Source organism: Hipposideros armiger, unplaced genomic scaffold, assembly GCF_001890085.2.
Source record: "Hipposideros armiger isolate ML-2016 unplaced genomic scaffold, ASM189008v1 scaffold_363, whole genome shotgun sequence".
NCBI lineage: Eukaryota > Metazoa > Chordata > Mammalia > Chiroptera > Hipposideridae > Hipposideros > Hipposideros armiger.
In genome coordinates, this window is record NW_017731713.1 from 1,615,198 (window position 1) to 1,637,337 (window position 22,140).

Sequence of the window (22,140 nt, forward strand, 5' to 3'; positions counted from 1 at the left end):
ATTTTCTAAACTCCTATGTTATGTTACATCTCAGGTAACTTGTGAGGAGGTATTGTGTGATTCATCTGAGTTTTTAATCAATGCTTACTAACTCAAGGGGAGCTGATTTGTTTTTATGACACAAGCAAGCATCAGGCGATCAGCAACACATCTCAAAACTCTAAAAGGCAGGCCACTCTCCAGAGTTCCTTGTATTATAACTCTAGGGAAGCGGTGGTTAATAAGGGGAAGGCAGTCCTGAAAGCAGTAAAATTATGCATTCACTAGGGACTATTTACATGAGTCCTGAGATTTTTGTTATTAAAAAGTTATATGATTTTACGAAGCTAAGAAACAAATAAGCATTACACTCCTGGTTACTTACTTTTCTTTAATTATTAAAGAGCCACTATGTGCCAGGCACTAGACTAGGTGTTAGGGACACAAAGGTGTGCTGTCTCTGCCCTCAACAAACTCACAATGCAGAAAGATGTACAGGTAAAAAGAACAGGACCGCCCAGAAAGTGCCCTAAGAGAACCAGCGACATACCAAGGGCACCGGAAGTACAACATGCAGTAGACTTTGGCTTTGAAGAATGGATGACGACTTGGGAAGGCTGAAGAGAGGATGTCAGGGATTTTTAACTTAGACCTTCAAAGAGGAGTTGCATTTGGCCACATGGAGCACATTTTAACAATGACGGCACAGAGAAGATGGAGGTTGGAAAGGAGAAATATTCTATCTAGGTAAAATGGCATAGATGTTCACACACACACACACACACACACACACACACACACACACACACACGGGGCACAAAAGAACCTGATTTGTCCTGGAACCAAAAGCATTATATGGGGCCAAAGTACAATGATTCTATGGCTCCTATCAGCTCGTGTAGGATTTTTGTCATATTTTTTTTATGATATTGCTGGCTGTATGTTTAGACTATTGGATTAAATAGTAGATTAATGAATAAGAGATTATTGGATTAAATAGATTAGTGTCTATTTACACTTGAGTTATTGTTTATTCTACTGTGCCAGTTCTACTTCTGATTAGAATTCAGTCCTATTTTAAAGTGTCTACAGAGCAGTTTTTAAAACATTAGCCCAATTCTCCCTTTTCAAATTTAGCATTTCTCCAGTGGTTCAACATGTTCCCTTTTTATTTGTGGTCATTATTTCTTCTTTGGTCTCCTTTAAAAATAAAACCTGGTTGCACTTGTCTGAGAATCTTAGCTGGTGCTGATGTCTCTGGACTCCCTGGGTGTTGGCACTTACCGCCTTCTCCAGTCATGTTCATTGGGTCTGGGCTAGAATTTTTCCCTTTCTAGATGTGGTCACTGGTTTGGGAGTGTATTCCTCTCTGTTTTGTTCTACTACATTGTCTACTTCTTACTGTTGGTAGTTTTAACTAGAAGGCAGCCTGTCTGCACTTTGGTCTAGGGTTCTAAAGCCTTCTGCAAGATATTATCATGAGTCCTGTTTGTGAGCCCTGGCTTTGGGCTGCAGCTTAATCACTAGCAAAAATAAATGTTTGTAAGGAGGCACAGAACACTGTATATAATATGATTTGATTTGTTGGAAGGTGCAGAAAAGAAAGCATGAAACTGAGGGTCCTTATGATTTTGATTAAATTTAGTTTTAAATCCTGGCTCTAGAAATTCTCTCTCTCTCTCTCTCTCTCTCTCTCTCTCTCTCTCTTTATCTCTCTCTCTATCTTCTGTCTCTAGCTCTCGCTCTTTTTCTTTATCTCTATGCCCCTCAGAGACCTAGCCTAATCAGCAACCCCCGAGACAGCAGAACACATTAGCTGAACGTGATTAAAATGGTCACATGGTCTGGACCTCTGGCAGACGAAAGATAACATCTTTACCTAAGTTATGTTTCAGTTCCTTAGCCCTAAACAACCCCCTGGCTACTCTCCTATGACAGCAGACAGAGGGAGTCTGGGAAAGACCTCAGAACTGTCCTCAAGACCTTAATAAATGATTCATTACCCTCACCTCACCTCTGACCAATCAGCTCCCAGCATGACCTCAAACCCCTAACCCACCATGTCTTGTGATTTGCACTATATAATCTGTACCCTACACACCATTGGGGGTCCAGGTTGTTGAGCACTAGCTCAACTGTGTCTCAGGGTTTGGTGCCAGTTCCCTAAATAAACCTTCACTTTCTTTGCTGCAAACTCCTATTCCTATCTGGTTTGGCTTTGATGTGTGCAGGCAAAGTCCTTTAGTTCTTTTTATTTTTAAAGAAACTATATCATACATGCTGCAAATATATTTCCCCCCAGTTTTTCTGAAACTATATGCAAGAAGCTTAAGAGTGGGTTATTTATAAGGAGTATAGCAGAAGTCAGGAGAGCTGGAAAGGAGACGTGTTTTTTTATTTTATAACCTTTCGATACAGTTCGCATTTACCATATACATATATTATTTTAAACATACAAGTAAAGGCGTTTTAAAGTGATCTGTTTTTCTCTTTGATTATGCCCATAATAAAGTGTTTACCAAGTTTTTACAGTGTGAGCAAAGCTAAAATTAAAACCAGCAGGTGACTGTTGTGAGAAAAACGAGAGCAAGCAAGCTGGAAACGCCTCGCACAGAGGGGAAAGACCCAGCAAGGCTCTCCCACTCCTCACAAATACACAGATACAGAGCGCTCCCAAACTGCCTCTGGGAGAAATTTTGAAAACGAAAACAAAACAGAAAATCTAACAGAACAAATAAAAACTTGATGCCAATGGCATAAGAAGGAGAGAGAGAAAAAGGCCAGGCTTTTTGGTTAAGAACTAAAACTCCTCTGTCTGTTAGGCTCAAAGGATTCTTGCTCAGGACTTTTTGAGCCAAGACAGTGGAGAGTAAGAGTGAAACGGCTCTTGAGACAGTCTCACCAGACGAGGTCAGCCAGGAACCGTCTGCGCCTCAGTATCTGACATGGCCAAAAACACTGCAATTGTGACAAATTCTGAAGCTCTGACTGAGAAACAGACACTGCTTTATATCTTAGAAGATTTAAATTCCCCTTTGGATGCCCCCCAGTAGGATGAAGATCTTACACCCCTTCTGATAGATATAGCACAATAATTCTATTTTATACACTAAAGGTAATTTTAGTCACACTAGTCTCTTAGTAAAGGTCAAAGTACACACCCTATAAATCTTAAGATCCTGCTTAGCTAATAGTGTTTAGGATAATTGTTGAGTAGTCACATAGTCACTTCACTATAGGTAAAAAGATTAGCCTTAGTCACATAGTCACTATAGGTAAAAGGATTAGCCTGTCACATAGTCACTATAGGTAAAAAGGATTAAAACACAGTTAAGATAAGTTGATCTTTTAGCATAAGAAAAAGTCAAGCTGTACCCTGGAGCATAAGAATTACAGGAAGTAAAACCCTGATCTAAACTATGTAAAAGAACTTTTTACTGAAGAGATAATGGTCAACTGCCCACTATAAAAAGGGGCATGCTGTAGAATAAAGTGAGACACTTCTCTTCTTGAAAAAGCGCTCCTGTGTCTCCACGCCTCTTTCTCCTCGCCGACTCTGCCTCCACCTGAGGGAACCCCTGGACCCCGCGGGAGCTGGTCTCCTGCAGAGGTCAGCACTTGGGTTCCAGTCCAGCTCTGAGGACCAGCTGCTCCCAGCCATGTGGTGTCAAGAGCAGCACACTGTTCTCATTCACATTCAACTCCTTGGCTTTGAGAGAGCCCAGAGTGCATGAGTTTCCTCCCCTGCCCCAATACTGAACACCCATGTCTATTGTTTTGTGAGATATCAGCTTAAACGGCAACTCAGAGAAATCTGACACCCCACCTAGTTAGGGCTTCATGATTTATATTGTACTCATTGATTCCATCCATCCATTTCTTCCACCTACTCTACCTTATCCCCTTCCCATCTAATCAACAGGTATATATTTATACCTACTATTAACGAGGCTTTTTGCTCAGCATTGGACATACAGTGGTGAGCAAACATCAAGAAATTCCTTCCCTGATGGAATTTTTGGTGGGAAATAGAAAGGTAATTCAACTAACACAAATAAATGTCCATATATCAACAAGTACACAGAGAGCATAGTTTAAATAACAGCAGCAACAACAAAAAGAATCATCCTGCTACAAACAGAAATAAAAGGAAATAATGGAATACACATGATATTATATTAATAGATAGGACTGGGACAAAAAAGTGGTACAGTTATATTTGGGATGAATATTAAGAAGAGTATGGAATTAGAGCATTAGAAACCCACTAATTCCACTAAATCCATTTTATTCTCTTCTTGAATGAAGGCAAGCAAAAGGGTTAAGCACTCATAAAAAATTAAGGAGAGGAGTAAAATCTAGCTATCTATGGAACAAATTCTCAGGTCTTCAAATCTCAGTTCTAACTCGTTTGAACCTAGATAAGGGAGTTTAAACAAGTAACAGCTTTCCTGAGGCTTGGGGGTCACTATCTATAAGTTGAAGATATTTTCTATCTCATGGATTTGTTGAGACCCTAAAAAGAGAGAATATGCAAGAAAGTCCTCAGAACAGTGATATATACGAAAGCCTTCAATATACTGTTTTCGAATCTGGACATGAAACATGGGCGGATAGATCACAAGTGGGACTGTACAGTGAACCCTAGCCCGAAAAACATTCTTGTTTTTCAACAATACCCTAATAGCAATGAACAGCATACCCACTCTCCAGATATGGGTTTCTAACACTATTCTCCAGTAAAAGGAGCCAGGGTTTTTTTTGGTGAAATGGCTGATTCTAGGAATGGAGCAGGAAATGTAAATACAAGATCAGCATTTTGTGGTGCCAGAAAATGAGGAAATGCTAAAAGTGCTAAATCCACATACACCCACACACACCCACACACACCCACACACACACAAATGATAGGAACATAGGAACCAAACTGAAAGAACTTCCAATGACCATAGCTGGAATAATCTGAGCGCTAAAATAAATAAAATAGTATTGGACTATCATCCAAAGTATAAAATAAATATTAATGAGCCCATACTGATATAAAAATGAATGAATGAATGAATGAATGAATGAATGAGGAGAGACATATCTCCCAAGCAGAAGCATTCCAAATAATTTATGGAGATACTCCACCTTCAAGGAGGTAGATCATAACTCTTGTTCCTTAAGTGTGGGTTGTGGAGACTGACTTCTTTCCAAAAAATACACTGTGGAAAGGGGAAAGAAGAGGTAACCTACAGAGACACCTGATATACATTACATCAGCCAGGTGATGAAGGTTAACATCAACAGTGACCAGTCATGTTCATAGCATGTACCCTTAATATGATGTGATGAAAATGGCATTTAACCTCTGTGATCTTCCTCCAAAAAAAACCCCCACACAAACCCAGTCTAGTCATGAGAAAGAGAATCAGAGAAACGCCAATTAAGGGACATTCTACAAAATATGTCACCAGTACCCCATACTCCTCAAACCTGCCAAGGTAATAAAAAACAAGGGAAGTCTGAGAAACTGTCACAGCTCAGAGGAGCCTAAGGAGACAATGCTACTAAAATGTAAAGCGGTGTCATGGATGAAATCCTGGAAGAAACAAGGACATTAGGTAAGAATATAGGAAATCTGAATAAGGTGTGGACTTTAGTTAATAATGTATTAATATCGGTTCATTGTGACAAATGTATCATACTACTTATAATATTAATAATAGGGAAAAGTAAGTGGGTGTGGTGTATATGGAAATTCTCTATACGATCTTCGTTATTTTCCTGTAAATCTAAACTGTTATAAAAACTTTTTAAAGTTTATTTTCAAAAAAGACAACGTAAACATTCTTGCAATGCTAGACTTTTAGCCTCCCAGGAACAATATAGAAAAGACCCCACACACTTCCAATTAATCCCCTATGGGAGTCAGAGTTACAAGAGCCAACCTGTTACATTTCCCAAAGCCTGAGGAAGAGGTTATTCTGCCCATCTATCTAAACCTGTGTTTGCTTCTTGGTTGTTTCTTGGCTAACATTTCAAACTTAGGATATATTGTTTCTATTCTGATTACTGAATATGAATAGCAGAGTAAAACCATTTTCTCTGTTTTTAATTAGTGACAGTTCTACACTAAAGTTACAGTCTTTTTTATTTGAAATTTAGGATTGTCAGTTGGAATACAGAACTTTCCCACCAGTTCTGTTACAATTCCTCTAGCCTGACATGTTGTCGCCTGCCTTTCAGCATTAGCACATTTCTTTCCCCCTGTGTTCAACATGATACCAATTGATATTTCAAGATTGCATACTGGTTTTATTGTGGAGCCTTGCCTTCCCGGTTTGATTTTCTATAATATAGGTCAGTCAGCACATTATCCCTCACAGCGACAACTTGCACCTTCCTCCCTCACCAAGGGACAAGGCTCACAGCAAGTTGAGCTGAGCATTACTCACTTCCGCAATGAGGGCGTGAGGAAAAGTCACTGTATTACGGTATTAGACACTCACTCACTCAGCAGGTTATTTTGAGTATTATATTACCAGAACTTGAATAGCAACACTAATAACTCACTCTATTAAAAAAGGAGAGCTAAAAGAGTGAAAGAAAAACGACAAAAAGAAAAAGAAAAAACAAAAGAAAAAGGACTTCATTGCTTCAGTGCTTAAGATCTAGTGTAATTTCCTCCATTTTCCTAATAAGTTAACGCGAATAAAACAAAACAATAGGAAACGTTTCCAGGCTTATAAATGTCATGAGCCCAGAATCCCTGAAAATCCTGTTGAGAACCATCCGGTGAAATTGGTTTTGGGACCTGTCCCTCCCGTCACCCGCTCCGCAGTCATTCAGCCTCAGCATCTTTCTACAACAATCGTCCCGCGGGGCGTCCCGAGGACACAGCGGCTGGCTAGCGTCCCCAGACCAGGCTTTACCGGAATGCAGATGTGCAGGTGAAGAGGATAAAAGTAATTCTGGCTCAGCAGCCACGACTTCCCCCCACCCCCGCCCCACAAGTGCCCTGCGTATTCCCGGCACAATGGGGACCCTCAGAAGCCCAGGAAACGTGAACACTGTCCCCTCCTCCGGTACTTTGTGTGGCCCGCGCCTGCCTGCGAGTGATGCCATCTTGCGATTGTAGCATCTTACGAGGAGTTAGTGAGTTTTGCATGCCAATCACGTTCCCGTCTTGGAAAACTTAACCCAACTTTGCAAGATGAGAGCCTGCTGGTGTGGACCCTAAGTTTTCTCTAAGGAGGATTGACCAAACCAGATGCTATGGGCAAGACACCGCAGACCGGGGGCCCCCCGCCCCCGCGCCTGTGCGCACCGCCGTTTCCCGGGTCGCCGGGGGCCAAGTTAGCTGCCCCGCGGCCGACCCGACGCCCAGAGCCCGGAGGCAGCCCTGCGCCAGCGCCGCGTCTCGAGCGGGCGGTTTGGGGGCGCTGGTCCCAGCAGGAGCGGGTGGGAGGGCGGAGGTAACCGAGCAACTTACAGCCCAAGGCGACCACCAGGTAGCGCAGCAGCAGCAGGAGGAGGCGGTGGCGGCTCCCCCTCGCCATCTTCTCCGGGGCCGAGCTGGCTGCTCCTTGGAGACGGAGGGTCCCTGCGGCCGGAGGGCTGGAGGCCGGGCGGGGGCCCCTTGAACTTCTGGAGCCGGAGAGGAGGAGAGACTTGCGGAGCGCAGGGAGGGGAGGGGCGGCCCCCGATGCGACGTCAGTTTCCCCGGGCCTGGGGCGCTTTCTCAGCGGGCTGCCTAAGGCAGGTCTTCGCAGCCCCCGGGATGGGGGGCCTGGGCCTTCCTTTGCGGGGAGGGGCGCGTGCAAGTCGGAGGAGGTGCTGCCTGGGTCCTAACGAAGGCGCAGGAGGAGGCGAGGAGCGGAAGGGAAGCCCTGGCGGGTCGCCCCCTCACCCCCGCGCCGCCGGGATTGATCCGCTTTGTGTCTGGTCCCGCGCGGAGCTGCCAGCTGTCCCCAGGGCGCGGAGCCGGGGGGCGGGGGGCACGGTGGAGGGGAACTCCGCCTGCCTTGCGCCAACTCCCCTCTCCCCCTCCTTGGTACAAAACTTCTTTTTGGGTTTTCAGCCTGGAGGTGGAGATTGGGGGAAATTTTTCTGGCCGTGGAGCGAAGCTGCCGGCGAGGCGCTCCGGAGAGATGGGGTTGGCCGGCTACGCCTTGGACACAAGGTGGGGAAAAGCAATCAAGACTCGTGCTGGAAGGCAGGTCTCAGATTTTCAGCCTTGGCCCCTTTTCAAAAAGTGTAAGCTTTTTGCTCCTTGGGGAGCTAAGGTGTGTCGTTTGCTTTTCACGTGTCAGAATTGGAAGTTCATCTAACAGTGTGAAATATTTATCATGTTTCTTTCGAGTTACGTAACTGCTGCCTGTGGAGTTTTCCACATGTTAAAACTCTACAGCTGCCCTTTGTCAGGTTTATTTTTGGTCTACTGTGCTTTTAAAAGGGAAACCCATTATGCATGCTCTGTTGCATACTTTAAAATTGACCTGCACTTACATGGCCCACGCCACAAAGGCTAAAACAGGCAATTTTTATATTTGCTCCTCGGGACCAAAAACGTCTGGCGCATTCACGAGTATTGACAGATCTGGACAAAGGCCATTCCCAAGAAAAGAAACTATTAGATATCTTTTTTTTTAAAGTAGAATAATGAATAAAAGTTCTGCATAGAAGACAGTTGATTTAGTGGTGTGCACACAAAGAATTTAGCTAGCTCAGTGGACAAAAGCGACCAGAGTTTAGATATGCAGAGCTGTGAGGAGTGAAGCATCTGTGCTGTTTCCTTGGTGACAGTACCCAAGGGCTTAGTACCCAAGGACCCAAGATGGGGAGAGGGGCAGAGGACCCAGTCGGCCCAGAAAGGAACGTCAAAATGGCAAAAATATTAGAGTTCATACTCCAGTTAAGCAAGGAAAGGGGGGCACAAATTTAACAACAGGCTTATGCCAGTTTTTCTGGGCAGTAACAAGAAAGATGTAATGCTTTACAAGAAAAGTTGTTGGTATCTTCTTTTCTCATTCTTGGCACAACTATCTGTCTCTTGCTCCTCCCCCAAGATACACACACAAAAGGCATATTAAAAAAAAAATTCTGTGACATCCCATGTGAATAATTGATTCACTGAATTATTTATTTGTCACCCAGTCAAGGCATTTGTCAAATGGCTGTAATGTGCCAGATACTGACGGACAATGATGAACAAGATTGTGTCTTTGATGCTAACCAGCTAACAGTCTTAAGAAGAGAGTCCCATCTGGAAAGACCTCTAACACCACGTGATAAGTGTTATGGGAGGACAGAAAATAATAGCTGCTTTTTATTGAGTGCTTTCTCAGTGGTGGAGTCTGAATCGTGCAATATTGAATCCCCCAACAACTCTGGAAGGGAGAAAATGTTATCATCCTCACTTTACAGATGAGAAAACTAGGCTGAGAGATGCTAAATGACTTGTTCAAGGTCAAGGATAAAGGGATGTTCCTCTGTTTCAGTGCATGCAGGGCTCAGGAAACCCTCAGGATTAACTAAAGAGATAAATGTAAATACCATCCAGCGTCTCCTAGAACAGTGGTCACTAAGATTGTCTGCTTCTCAGATTCCCCTAGAATCCTTAAATAGGATTCCCTGCTTAATTCTGAGTCGCAGAAGTTTCCATCTTAGGGGCACCTGGGAAGCTGTGTGTCTCATAAACACCTGGTTGGTTCTAATGCAACTAGTCATTGGGCTGGTATTTGAATACCTTTCTAGAAGGTCAATCTGAAAAAAAAAGTAAATATTTATCTAGAGATAAATATATGGAAATAAATGCAATATAAGGACCCATGTAATAAATAAATTAATTAATTAATAATCTATTGGGTTGTTGGAAAAGTCATGATGCATTTTTGCAATGAAAAACATAGAAAAAAATATGTCATGACTTTTCCGACAACCCAATACACACAGTCCTTACACTCTTCACAAAAATTAACTCCAGATGGATCACAGACCTAAATGTAAAATGCAAAACTATAAAACTCCTAGATGATAACACAGGAGAAAATCTAGATGACCTTGAGTTTGGCAATGACTTTTTATTTTTTTAATTTACTTTTTAACTATAGCTGACATACAATATTTTATTAGTGTTATGCGTACAACATAGTGATTAGATATTTATGTACATTACGAAGTGATCACCATGTTAAGCCTTGTACTCATCCAGCCCCAGAGAGCATTATTACAAATTATTGACCGTATTCCCTATGCTGTACTTTACATTCCTGTGACTATTTTTACAACTGTTAGCTTGTACTTCTTAATCCCCTTCACTTTTTTTTGCCAACCCTACTCCCCACCCCTCAATGACTTTTTAGATATACCAAAAGCACACCCTTTAAAAAAAGAAGTAATAAACTGGACTTCATTAAATTAAAAACCGCTTTGCAAGAGATGATTTCAAGAGAATTAGAAGACAAGCCACAGACTAGGAGAATGTATTTGCAAAAATCATATCTGATAAAGGACTGTTATCCAAAATATACAAAGAATACTTAAAACTCAACAGTAAGAAAAAAACCTGATCAAAAAATGGGCCAAAGATCTCAACAAACACCTCACCAAGGAAGATGGCAAATGACCATATGAGAAGATGCTCCACATCATGTCATCAGGGAGATGAAAATGAAAACAATGAGATAGCACTACTCGCCTATTAGAACGGCCAAAATCCAAAACACTGACAACACCAAATGCTGACGAGGATGTGAAGCAACAGGAACTCTCATTGCTGGTGGAAATGCAAAATCGTACAGCCACTTTGGAAGACAGTTTGGCAGTTTTTTACAAAACTTAACATACTCGTAGCATATATATGATCTCTTTCTACCATCAGCACTTCTGACACCAAATATGTAGGTTTTGTTTCCCTCACACCAACAAATTCTCCAACTTTCCAGACATGAAGAGGGTTCCTACAATTCAACTCAATTCTGACACTAAATGCCCAGAATGAGTGCAGACCCCACAGATTAAGGGCCATCACTTCATATGCCAGTCCCAAGTATTAGGTGTTCCGGATACCCACACTTCTGTACAACTTGATTACAAAGTTGTGAGTTCCCACAAATCCCTCCTTAGGTTTGATAATTTGCTAGAATGGCTCTGAACTCAGGGAATCCCTTTACTTACTATTACCTGTTTATTATAAAGGACATTATAAAGAATACAAATGAATAGCCAGATGAAGAGGCCATGGGGTGAGGTCTGTAAGGGTCCTGAGCACAGGAGCTTCTGTCCCTGTTGAGTTGGGATGTGCCAACCTCCCCGCTTGTAGATGTGTTCACCAATCTGGAAGGTCCCCAAACCCTGTAGTTCAGGGGGTTTTATGGAGGTTTCATTACAGGGACATGATTGATGAGATCATTAATCATTAGCCATTGGTGATTAACTCAAACTCCAGCCCCTCTGTCTTCAGCTACCAGTCATCTCATTAGCATACAAAAGACCCACCTCATTGTAAATGACAGGGATTTTAGGAGTTCCATGAAAGGAACCAGGGACAAAGAATAAATGTATTGTGTATTATTGCATCACAGTGTCACATCTGTTAAAAGATGAACAGAGGCATATTAAAAATTTGAAAAGTTTATTTGAGCAAAAATCGATTCAAATAGGGCAGCACCAAACTGAAAGTTGCTAGGGGCGTTTCACTGACAGGAGCTAAGAAGAAGACTTCTATAGAGGAGGTGTGGAAACAAAGAGAGGAAATTACGATCGTTGACTGTTTATAGCCTAAAGCCTAATTGGCTGTGATGGGTTATCCTTAGCGTTTTTCATTTTATAACCTTGAAAGCATTTACACGTTTAGATTTTGGTTTGCTTACTTACATAAGCCACCACAGCATTAGTGCCACCTCAGTCTAATGGCCCCTGTTTAATTAATTTAACATATTGGGGCCAAGCCCCTTGTGATTTTAATGCCTCTAGTACTTTTGGCTGCTAGAATAATTAAGCAATTTAATTGTTAATTATGCCTTTGTTCACATGTTAACTGCTGTCCTTCCTCAACTCCTTTTTTTCTCATAATTTTGTGTTGCTGATGTACCGTTTCTGTGTAAGCAGGAGGAGATCATTTCAGGGTCTTGAGGAGAATTTATGAGTTTGTTTTGCAGAAGGAAAGAATATCTCCAAGGTAGCTGCGACCAGCTGCTGGCGCCCAGGAGTCTGATATGAAAAAGTGTTATTTATGACTAAAGAAACAAAGACTTGTCTCTCAGTTCCCTGGAACTTCCCTCTTCTCTACTCCCCAGCTGCATAAAAACTCCCTATGTTTGCTTTTTGGGAGAGATGGATTTTAGAGATTTTGCTCTCCCATCTTCTGGCTTTGGCAAAATCGAATAAACCTTTCTCTATCTCCAAGCACCGGTGTCTCACTGTTTAGGCTGGCTAGCGCATCGGGCACACGGACCTGAATTTTGGGAGATCATTCTGTAACAATACTATATGATCCAGCAACCATGCTTCTTGGTATGTGCTCAGAGGAGTTGAAAACTTATATCCACACAAAAAGTGACACACAAATGCTTATAGCAACTTTATTCATAATTGCTAAAACTTGGAACCAACTAAGATATCTTTCAGTAGATTAGTGGATAAAATGTGGTACATCTGGACGATGAAATAATATACAGAGCTTAAAAAAGAGAGAGAGAGCTATCAAGCCATGAAAAGATGTGGAGGAAACTTAAATGCATATTACTAAGGGAAAAGGCTACATGTGGTATGATTCCAACTATGATTCCAGGGCATTCTGGAAAAGTCAAAACAAGGGAGGCAATAAAAAGATCAGTGGTTACCAGAGATTAGGGGAGAGGGAGGGATGAATAGGCAGAACACAGGGAACGTTCAGGGCAGTGAAACTATTCGGTATAGGTGCTACAATGATGGATACTTGTCATTATACATTTGTCCAAACCCACAGAATGTACAGCACCAAGCATGAACTCTAAGGTAGACTATGGGCTCTGGGTGATGATATGTCAATGTAGGTTCATCACCTGTGACAAATGCACCCCTCTGGTGAGGAATGTTGATAATGGGGGAGGCTATGCATGTGTGGGGGAAGGGGGTATATAGCCTATCTCTGTACTTTCTGCTCAGTTTTGCTATGAACCTAAAACTGCTCTAAAAAAGGAAGTCTAGTAACAAAATTGAAACAAGCAAAATAGAAGACCTAGGGAAAAAACACGAGTATGAGAGTTACCAGGAGAGAATCAGGAACCAAAAGGGGAGTTGAATGCCAAAAAGAGGTTTTCAGAATTGTCTTCTGCGTTTAGGAGTTATGAGGGCACGGGCCACTTGGGCAAGTCTCCAATCAACTTGCAGAGAAGAATTACAGACTTGTGTTCTATACTTACTAAAGTATAAAACAAGTGCATACAAAAAAACACAAATAATGAAATGATTTCAAATGGCAGCAGCAGATGGTGGGTCAAAGGAATACCAGTTGTTTGAGCTGCTTCATGATGAGTGGTTGGGAGTTGGTTTCACTATTGTCCTGCTTGTTAAGAATCCCTACCCCCAGGACCAGGGAGGCAAGTTGTAGGGAGGGAGTACTATGCGAGACCCTCAAAAGCCCTGTTCCAGGTCTCCATGATCATACTGTCCCTCCCCCACCCACCATGTGTCATAATCACTTTCACTGAACACTTGAGCAGCCTTGTCAGGTGAACATAAATGGGAACTAGGTATTTTATGACCTCTTCCCATGTTTTATTCTTCCCACCCACTCTAATTCTGAATTCTAAGTAATGTTGAGTGAGGAGGTGTTGAGTTCCATTGCCTCAAACAAGCAATGCGGAGGAGGCCTGGGTTTAAATCGAGTGACTTCTCACAACATCTCAGTTTTGGTATTTCTGTGTTGGATGGGTTATTTTTCCTCATGGGTGTGGAGAAGGTGCTGGAAAGTGTGCCCACACTGCAATTTAGAGAAAAGAGGTGTGTGTGTGTGTGTGCGGGGGGAGTCTCTGTTCAAAACCACACAACTCTGGAGAGTCTTTCATATAAATTTTAAGCTCCTATGGATAGAATTTAAGGTCTTCAATGGGATCTTCCTTACATACTTATCCCTCATCATTATTTTTTCAGATCGTTTTCTGGCATACCCCTCCTGATTGGAACATTCCATTCTTATGTGACCACAAACACACTCATGCTTGTGCTCAAACCACAGCTCTTTCCAGCCAAACAAACATATCCCGAGAAGCCACAGTGTCTCCAGCACGTATGTGGCCTTCATTATTCTCCCAAAGTGACATCTTTCTTCTGGTACATTATAGCAATACTTTCTTCCAAGAAATCTTCTTCCAAGAAGAAAAAGAAAAGTAGCCCCACCTGGTTCTAATTACTACAAGCAGGAACGTTCCTTCTTCCATGTTCTCTGCTCCTAAATTACATCACTCAGGTGATTCTACCTACCAATTAGCCGAAGTTCACCAGCAATCAATACATTACTTATTATTGCTTGCTTGCTTTTTTTAAAGCACATCTACTATCAACTTAATATTTCATAGGGAATTAGGTGATATGAAAATGATGTTTTAAATGAATTCACTTGGGGGTGGGGAGCTAGCATTTAACAAACATTTATTTACCAGGGGCAAACAAAGGATGGACAATTGGTCTACAAGTGTGGAATCATAACAACTAAAATGTGGGGAGGACTTAGAGGTAATTTCTGACTCCATCCCTCCCTCCATGGTCCCCTCCCTCATTTCAGAGTTAAGGATGATAAGGCCCAGAGTGGTGAAAAGACTTACTCAAGATCACACAGCAAGGGAAGAAAAGAGACAGGCCTGGAAAGAACCCTAGCTATGTCTTTCCTGGACAGTCCCCAAATCAGTGTAGATCTCATCATTTCTTAACCCCACCTTATTTTTCTCCACTAGTTTTCCTCCCTCCTTCTCTTTCATCCTTTCTATCTTACATTATCCAATATGAATTAAGTAGCCACTGTAGGCCACCACTGTGCTAATGGTTGGGGACACAATTATGTGCAACAACAGACAATGCCTCATATCATGGAGTGGTGGGGGAGACGGACATCAGTCAGGCAAAGACGCATGCTCACCAGGGGAGCCCTTTGTAAGGGGCTTGCCTAGTTGGGAAGTCAGGGGAGGCTTCTCAGAGGGAGCCACACTTCAACTGAAATCTGAAGGAAGCAGGAGAAGACAGGTGGAAATAACAGCCTACGAAAAGGGAGTATCATGTGTAGAACCTTGTGTCAAGTACTAGAGAATGAGTGTTGGCAGGTGGGGCTGCAGCACACAGGTGGACAGGGAGAATGATGGAGACCCTGGAGTGCCACTGCTTAAAACCTTCAGTGGCTTCCAGCAGCTTTTAGAATAAAAGCAGAATATACAGTAGTACCCCCTTATCCGCAATGTTGCTTTCCACGGTTTCAGTTACCCCTCGGTCAACTGTGGTCTAAAAATATTAAGTGGAAAATTCCAGAAATAAACAATTTATAAGTTTTGAATTGCACGCTGTTCTGAGTAGTGTGATGAAATCTCTCACTGTCTCACTCCATCCCACCCAGGATATGAGTCATCCCTTTGTCCAGTGTGTCCAAGTTTTGTACGCTACCCACCCATTAGTCACTCAGTAGCCATCTGGGTTATCAGATCAGCTGTCTCAGCACTGCAGTGCTTATGTTCAAGGAACCCTTATTTTACTAATTTATGGCCCCAAAGTACAAGAGTAGTGATGCTGGCAATTCAGATATGCTAAAGCGAAGCTATAAAGTGATTCCTTTAAGTAAAAAGGTATGTATGGGGCCAGCCAAGTGGCGCAATGGTTAAGAACTGGCTTGGGACGCCAGAGGGCCCCGGTTCGGATCCCACATATGAGGGCCAGTGACACTGCCCTCCACAGCTAAGATGCTGAACAACAGCTCAACCTGGAGCTGGGCAGCTGTGAGTCGCCGGCAACGGCGTAGGCTGCAGCCCCTGTGGCAGTGGGTTGCCATGGGCTACTGTGTGTAGCCAGCAGCCAGCGTGAGCGCCCAGCAGCCGCAGTGAGCGGCCATCCAGAAGCTGGCGACTGATGTGCCTCGCCCGGGAAGAGCGCAATGATGGTGCCAACTTGGGCCAGTGAAGCAACGCCCTCCACAACTAGACTGAAGAACAAAACGACAGCAACTTGTCTGTTTCCCTTCCCCCAATTCCCCAGCACTGTTCCCATTCCCCTAATTCCCCAATAAAAATCTTTAAAAAAAAAAAAAAGGTATGTATGTATAGGGAAAAAATATGTATGTATATTTATACGGTTTGGTACTATCTGAGGTATCAGGCATCCACTGGGGGTCTTGGAACGTATCTCCCATGGACAAGGGGGGACTACTGTACAACAGGGTTTTATTCCTTTTTTTCATCATGCTCCCACAGGGCCTTTGCATGTACTGTTCCCTCTTTGCACTTGAATCTTCATTCTTTTTTTTCTTTAGTAGTACTCAGCATTTATTGAATATTCGCTATAATGGATATTAGGTACTATGCTAAGCGCTTTTCACATTACCTAATTTAATCCTCCTAACAATCATATTAAATAAGGAAATTCTTTTATGTCCATTTCCATTGGGAAAGAGGGGTTGAGCAACAGGCCCAGAATCTCAGGTGGGTGGTAGAGTGAGGTTTGGAATAGCACCTGGCTGACTTCAGACTTAATGTGCTTAATGGTTATGTGCACTGCACCCCTTTTACCCCCATCTCATCTGGTCAAGGCCAACTCGTCTTTCTGTCTCCTCTCAACACTCATTTCCTTAGGCAATGTCCCTGTCCTTCCCAACTAGACCAAATCTTACAATTACCAGCTCTCATTACCCCCTTCGTCTCTGGCATCATAGCTGTGATTTCACACTCAATTAATCACAATCAGTCACTAGCATTAGACTGTGGATTCCATGAAGGCAGGGTCCATCTAATTTTTGGCTCATTATTACATTCTCTTTGCCTAACAAAGTGTTTACCCATTAGTAAATAATAAATATTTGGCTACTGGATAAATATATAGATCTGTAATCTTTGGTAAGAGTGCGATTGTTCTGTAAGTTTTTCTAACCGAATGTCTTAGTTCAGGTTGCTGTAGCAAAGTACCATAGAATGGGTGATATATAAACAACAGAAATTTATTTCTCAGCGTTCTGGAGGTTAGAAGTCTAAGATTAAACAAACAAACAAACAAAAAAACCACACAAACAAAAAAGGAAATACACAAAAACCAAAAAAACACACAAAAACCCGAAGTCTAAGATTAGGTTGCCAGTATAACTGAGTCCCAGTGAGAGCCCTCTTTCGACTGCAGAGAGCTGACTTCTCATTATATCCTACATGGCAGAGAGAGAGCTAGCTAGCTCTCTAGCCTATTCTTATAAGGACACTAATCCCATGGAGGAGGGCCTCACCCTCATGCCCTAGTCACCTCCCAAAGGACCCGCCTCCAAACACCATCACATGGGGATTAGTCTTTAACATGTGAATCTTGAGGGAACACAAATATTCAGTCCATAACACCCAACAAAGTCTTTTTTCAAATCCATAATACGTTTAAGCTCCAGTATCTCTATATAGGAATCTCACTGCTCAGTTCGATTTTCATTTTATCTCTTGATTCTCCACATAAAAGAACTGAGAGTTGGAGTGAGGTCCAATAGATTGCCCCAGGACACCCAGCTTGTCAAAGGCAGAACCACACTTGATTCCAGCTCTGTTTATATCTAAAGTCTTTACTCTACAACAATGCCATGTTATCGCCACTCTTATAGCCATCATTCCTAGTCAATCAATTGACTGCAACATCAGTCCTGATGGCACCATTGAGTTTACTGTAGGCATATAATAACTTATTTAACACATCAATATCTTACTTACTTTTAGGTTGTTTTGATTTTTTAACATTATAAAGACAGCTGTGCAAAAGAAACCATCAACAAATAAAAAATAAGCAACCAACCACATGGGAGAAATGTTTGTAAACAACACCTCTGATAAGGGGCTAATATACAAAATACATAAAGAACTCACACAACTCAACAACAACAAAAGCCCCAAACAATTCAATTAATGAATGGGCAGAGGACCTGCATAGACACTTTTCCAAGGAAGACATACAGAAGGCCAGCAGATGTATGAAAAGATGCTCAACATCACTAGTTATAAGGGACATGCAAATCAAAACCACAATAAGATACCACCTCACACCTGTTAGAATGGCTGTTAATAATAAGACAAGAAATAACAAGTGTTGGAGAGGCTGTGGAGGAAAAGGAACCCTAGTACTGTGCTGGTGGGAATGTAAATTAGTGCAGTCACTATGGAAAACAGTATGGAGGTTCCTCAAAAAATTAAGAATAGAATTACCATATGACCCAGCAGTCTCTCTTCTGGGTATCTACCCCCCAAATTTGAAAACACTTATTTGTAAAGATATATACCCCTATGTTCATTGCAGCAATATTCATGGTGGCTAAGACATGGAAACAACCTAAGTGTAATTTGATGGGTGACTGGATAAAGAAGATGTGATACATATATAAAATGGAATACTTTAAAGTTCCAAATATGAAATATTGCCATGTTTGACAACATGGTTGGATCTTGAGAGTATTATGTTAAGTGAAATAAGTCAGTTGGAAAAGGAAAACCATATGACTTCACTCATATGTGGGATATGAAACAGAAAGCAACAAATGAACACATAAAATAAACAATAAAAACCAAACTCATACATGCAACAGAATAGTGGTTACCAGAGGGGAAGGGAGGTGAGGGGAGGGTAAAGATGGTAAAGGGAGTAAAATATATATTGATGGGAGGAAACTAGACTTAGAGTGGTGAGCACACAGTAGAGTATAACAGATGTCATATTATAAAGTTGTACACCTGAAATTTATATGTTATTAACCAATGTTATCCCAGAAAATTTAACTTAAACAAAAGAAAGCTGTGATACACATCCTTCTATATTTGTACTCTTGTCTCGTTATTTCCTCAGGGTAGTCAGTAAAAAATGTCAGGCAGCTTTTGAAGGTTTTGATTCATATGGCCAAATCTGCAATGGAGATACCTGAGTTTTTAGTAGCGGATTCTGTTACCTGCCTATTTACAAAGAGAGTATTCATGCCATTGTGCCAACAACAAAAATCATGATTAAAAATTTTTTTTGCATTTTGGTTAATTTGTCTTGGCATTCAGAAAAAGAGACTGAATCCACCGTAGCCCTTTTTATTTGGGCCTATCCTCAAGGCATTCTTTTGACGTAGAGAATTTAGCATGTACGCCAACTGAAGGCAGATAAATAGGAGAAGAACATGTAACAAAAACAGGCTGCTTTTAATTTATTTGGTGTTTACTATGGACCCTGAACACACTTTTCTCTAATGTATCTGCATAAACCTTCATTTTTTTTGCCAATCAAATTCTTAACGTTGATGAAATTCTTCAGCTAGAATAACTGCTTACCAGCATCTCAACTGTGTTCTTTGATCTTTAAGATTTTGGGGAAGGGGTTAGAGAACATGAATAAACTTGATTTATCTTGCTACAGCAAACAGTGGATGGGATGGACAAGGAACGCTCCCGAAGATTTAGGTAGGAATTCTATTTGGATCTTTGTTTTTGGATCTGTTCCCTTTAAACCAGGTGGATATTTTTAGTCTTTCTAGACTGTTCTTTTTGGCCTTGATGAAAAGTAGCTATCTGGAAGAGCAGCAGCAGATTAGCATTGAGTTTCACAAGTGATAACGCAGTGACAACATTTTGTCCACCACACAAGAGAAGATTTATGTTTCTCTGGAGAAGTCAAGAAAGGGCATATTGTCTCGTATTCGACTTTACAATCCTCTCATAATTTCACTGAATTTTAAGGCTTGCCTAGTGCATTATAGATGTGAGGGCTCCTAGTAATTGGAAGAGTTTTCAATTTTTGTTTTGTTTTTTTTTGTTTGTGGAAGTGTAATATTATAAAGAAGGCCTGGCTGTGGTTCTCTGAAGGGCTAGGAATTCTCGCAGGCACGGAAGTTCACATGCTTGTCTGCGGGCTTGGAGCCAGTGAACACAATGGCGGGGAACAGCAGAGACTTTGAAAAAGCCCCTTGGGGTAGATGCTGTTTAATAGGCAGGATACGGGCCCAGAGCGCATGGCAGAAATGGCCATCCTTACCATTCCTTCCTGGAATAGGAACTAAACATCCTGGGTACTAAAAAGTCAAAAGTGGGATACATTGGTCATTCCAGAAACAAAAAAGTTTTTTCCTAGAGGCTCTCTTAGATATGTCACCTAACACCTCTGGAACTTTGGTGCTTCATATATAGAAAATGGGACTGAACATGTGATGTTAAAGACATTTTCAACCATAAAACTAGATTACTCTTATGTTTGAATCCTGAAATTCAGAAACAAAAAATAAAGAAGTCTTCTAATAACAATACCATATTGGTTTACTGCTGGACAGTTGCCAATATAATAAGCAACCGGTACTCAACTACTACAGATTTTTTTCTTTTTCCTCTTGCCCCCAGCCATTTAAAATTCTCTCTCTCTCTCTCTCTCTCTCTCTCTCTCTCTCTCTCTCTCTCTCTCTCTCTCTCGTACGAATTGTTTAAGGTATACTTAATTTTATTCTTGTAAGTCAAGCATGTTAGAAAAGAAAGGGATTTAGGGGGCTGGAAGAAAAGAGATGGCTTAATTCTGCCGTTTGAATTGGAGTTTATAAGACCACCTATTTCTTTTTTCATCTCTTCTGATCTTATCACTTTCTTCTACACTCCCTTTCCTTCTTTCTGCATTCAAAAGCTTCAATGTGTTGACTGAGACTCTTAATTAAGAAAAAGCTACTGGTAGTTAGCCAAATCTTTCCGCAGCATTTTTCAATGAGGAGTGCTTTGGGTTTTGGCCTAAGTTGACCTCAGTCTTAGTCAATAGTTTGGAATTAAAGAAAACTCTGTTGTCAGAACCTCTCTGGAAACGCCAAAAAATAAAGTCTCAGCTGGTACTAGGACCAATTTTAATAGGTCCAAGTTTTTGCCTTGTCTCCTGTTAGTAGGGCAAAAAGTGATGGGAATAATAATGGAAACTTTGTGGTACTGGAAATCTCTCCACTTTTAAGCTCAAAAGTTTTAGGTAAGTATAACTCATCTTTTATGTAAGAAAATGTCATTTAAAAAAAAAGATACATAGAAAAATTAGGGCGAAATATAATATCTGAATTTATATAAAAATACTTTAGAAAAATATAGAAGCAGCAAAATGGCAAATTATTATAAATCCAGATGGTGGGTAAGTTTCATTTGTTATACTATTTTTTCTTCTTTTTAGTATGGCTGAAATATTTCAAACCTTTCACACACATTTCAGAATTTCATATATGTAACAACAAAAGTTAATAAAAAAAACGATTCTCATCTTCATAAATAAAGAACCAAAGTGTATTGAATTAATTTGGTATCCTCTCCCATGCTAACTTGCTAGCTCTTCAAAATAGTAAAACAGACAAAAATCTTTTGGCTATATTACTGGCTGTAAGCGAAATGATCACTATCAAAACAAGTTTAATTTTACAGAGGGCTTGATTGAAAGTTGGAAGGCCGGTTCACTGGGGGAGAAAAACAGAAATTTCTCTTCATTGTTTTTATCTTGCTCTCTTGAACTAATTCTAACACCCCTGCTTTTGGGGAGAAAAATAGCAAAGGAAAGGACAGAGGAGGCAAGACAGTGAGACATTGTGAGGCTCCCACTTGCTTAGGAGAAGTAAATCCAATTAACCTTTCTCAAAAAACAAACAAGCAAACCACACCCAGTTCTAAGTTTAAAAAATAATTTTAATGACTTTTAAGAAAGAAACTCGGTGTGTTGGTCAGGGCTTGAGAGAAAGAGGTGGGGGGACTTAAAAATTGTTTTGGGAGCCCACACATGTGTTTTCCATTCAGACATTATCCTAAAGCTTCCCAGCTGAGGCGAGGACTATAAACTGGAAACCGGTGCTTCTCAGACTCTAACAGGCACCTGATTCCACAAGGATCTTCTTAAAATGCAGATTCTGATCCAGGGGGTCTCAGGTGGGGCTGAGCGCCTGCATTTCTAACAAGGTCCCAGATGATGGTGGTGCTGCTGCTCAGAAGACCACAATACAGA

The 22,140-nt window shown here is 41.4% G+C and overlaps 1 protein-coding gene across 4 annotated transcripts in view; it reads right to left on the reverse strand.

Moving 5' to 3' along the window:
* Positions 1-7,962, reverse strand: part of JAM2 (junctional adhesion molecule 2) — a 54,931-nt gene extending 46,969 nt beyond the window's left edge. The window contains exon 1 of one of the 4 annotated variants that reach the window (XM_019662025.1): positions 7,457-7,962. In XM_019662025.1, the coding sequence (XP_019517570.1) occupies positions 7,457-7,523 (67 nt within the window). In that variant the 5' untranslated portion in view covers positions 7,524-7,962. The remainder of the gene's footprint in view (positions 1-7,456) is intronic. The other 3 variants (XM_019662024.1, XM_019662023.1, XM_019662026.1) reach the window with 3 other exon arrangements.
* Positions 7,963-22,140: the final 14,178 nt, after the last annotated feature.